The following is an 833-nucleotide window of genomic DNA, read 5'->3' as shown; positions in this document are numbered from 1 at the left end:
CCGGCCCCGGCCCCGCGGAGCAGCCAGGCCAGCAGGCTGGCCTCCTCCACATCCCCCCCAGACCCCACGGCCGCCGCCATCTTGGAAAGCGGCGCGCTGGCCGCCCCGCCTCGATGCTCCGTTGCGTGGCAGCGGACGCTCTAGCCAGGCGGCTCTATGGCACTTCCTGTGTCTAGAGAAAGGGGCGGAGCGGCTTTCCTGTCCGCCTGCACAGCGGCGGGGAGGAGGAGAGGAATGATACTCAATTCCCCCGCCCATTCCAGACTCTACTGCTCTGGGCTCATTTCCGGTTCCGGGAGGCTGCTTCCGCCTCCCCGCACGTGGGTGCCGGGCGCGATGAGGCCGCTCACGGAGGAGGAGACGCGGGTCATGTTCGAGAAGCTGGCGCGATAGTGAGCGGGGCCGGGCCGGGGTGGTGCGGGGGAAGAAGGGCACTCACGCGGGAGGACGGGGCGGGTGGGGCCCCCCCGGGGCTGCCGCGCTCATGGCGCGTCCCACCCCCCGCAGCATCGGCGAGAACATGCAGCTGCTGGTGGACCGGCCCGACGGCGCCTACTGCTTCCGCCTGCACAAAGACCGCGTCTACTACGTCAGGTAGGTGCCCCACCCCCTTCCCCACGGCCTCGGGGGGGCCCGGGGGCCGCAGCCCCCTTTGGCGGGTCGGGGTGAGGCAGCTGCGGGCGCTCTCTCGTAGTGAGCGGCTGCTGAAGCTGGCGATGAGCGTCCCTGGTGACCGCCTGGTCTCGCTGGGCACCTGCTTTGGGAAGTTCACCAAGAGCAGCAAGTTCCGGCTGCACGTCACTGCCCTCGACTACCTCGCTCCCTACGCCATG

At 70.3% G+C, this 833-nt stretch overlaps 1 protein-coding gene across 1 annotated transcript in view; it reads left to right on the top strand.

The window, feature by feature from the left end:
* The first annotated feature begins 277 nt into the window (after positions 1-277).
* NIP7 (NIP7, nucleolar pre-rRNA processing protein) overlaps positions 278-833 on the top strand; it is a 1980-nt gene continuing 1424 nt past the window's right edge. Inside the window, exons 1-3 of the mRNA XM_019505357.1 lie at positions 278-392; positions 508-594; positions 695-831. Coding sequence (XP_019360902.1) covers positions 337-392; positions 508-594; positions 695-831 — 280 coding nt within the window. The 5' untranslated portion in view covers positions 278-336. The remainder of the gene's footprint in view (positions 393-507; positions 595-694; positions 832-833) is intronic.

Source organism: Gavialis gangeticus, unplaced genomic scaffold (assembly GCF_001723915.1).
Source record: "Gavialis gangeticus isolate Ggan-Ray unplaced genomic scaffold, GavGan_comp1, whole genome shotgun sequence".
NCBI classification, from domain to species: domain Eukaryota; kingdom Metazoa; phylum Chordata; order Crocodylia; family Gavialidae; genus Gavialis; species Gavialis gangeticus.
This window is presented reverse-complemented; position numbering and strand designations above follow the sequence as displayed.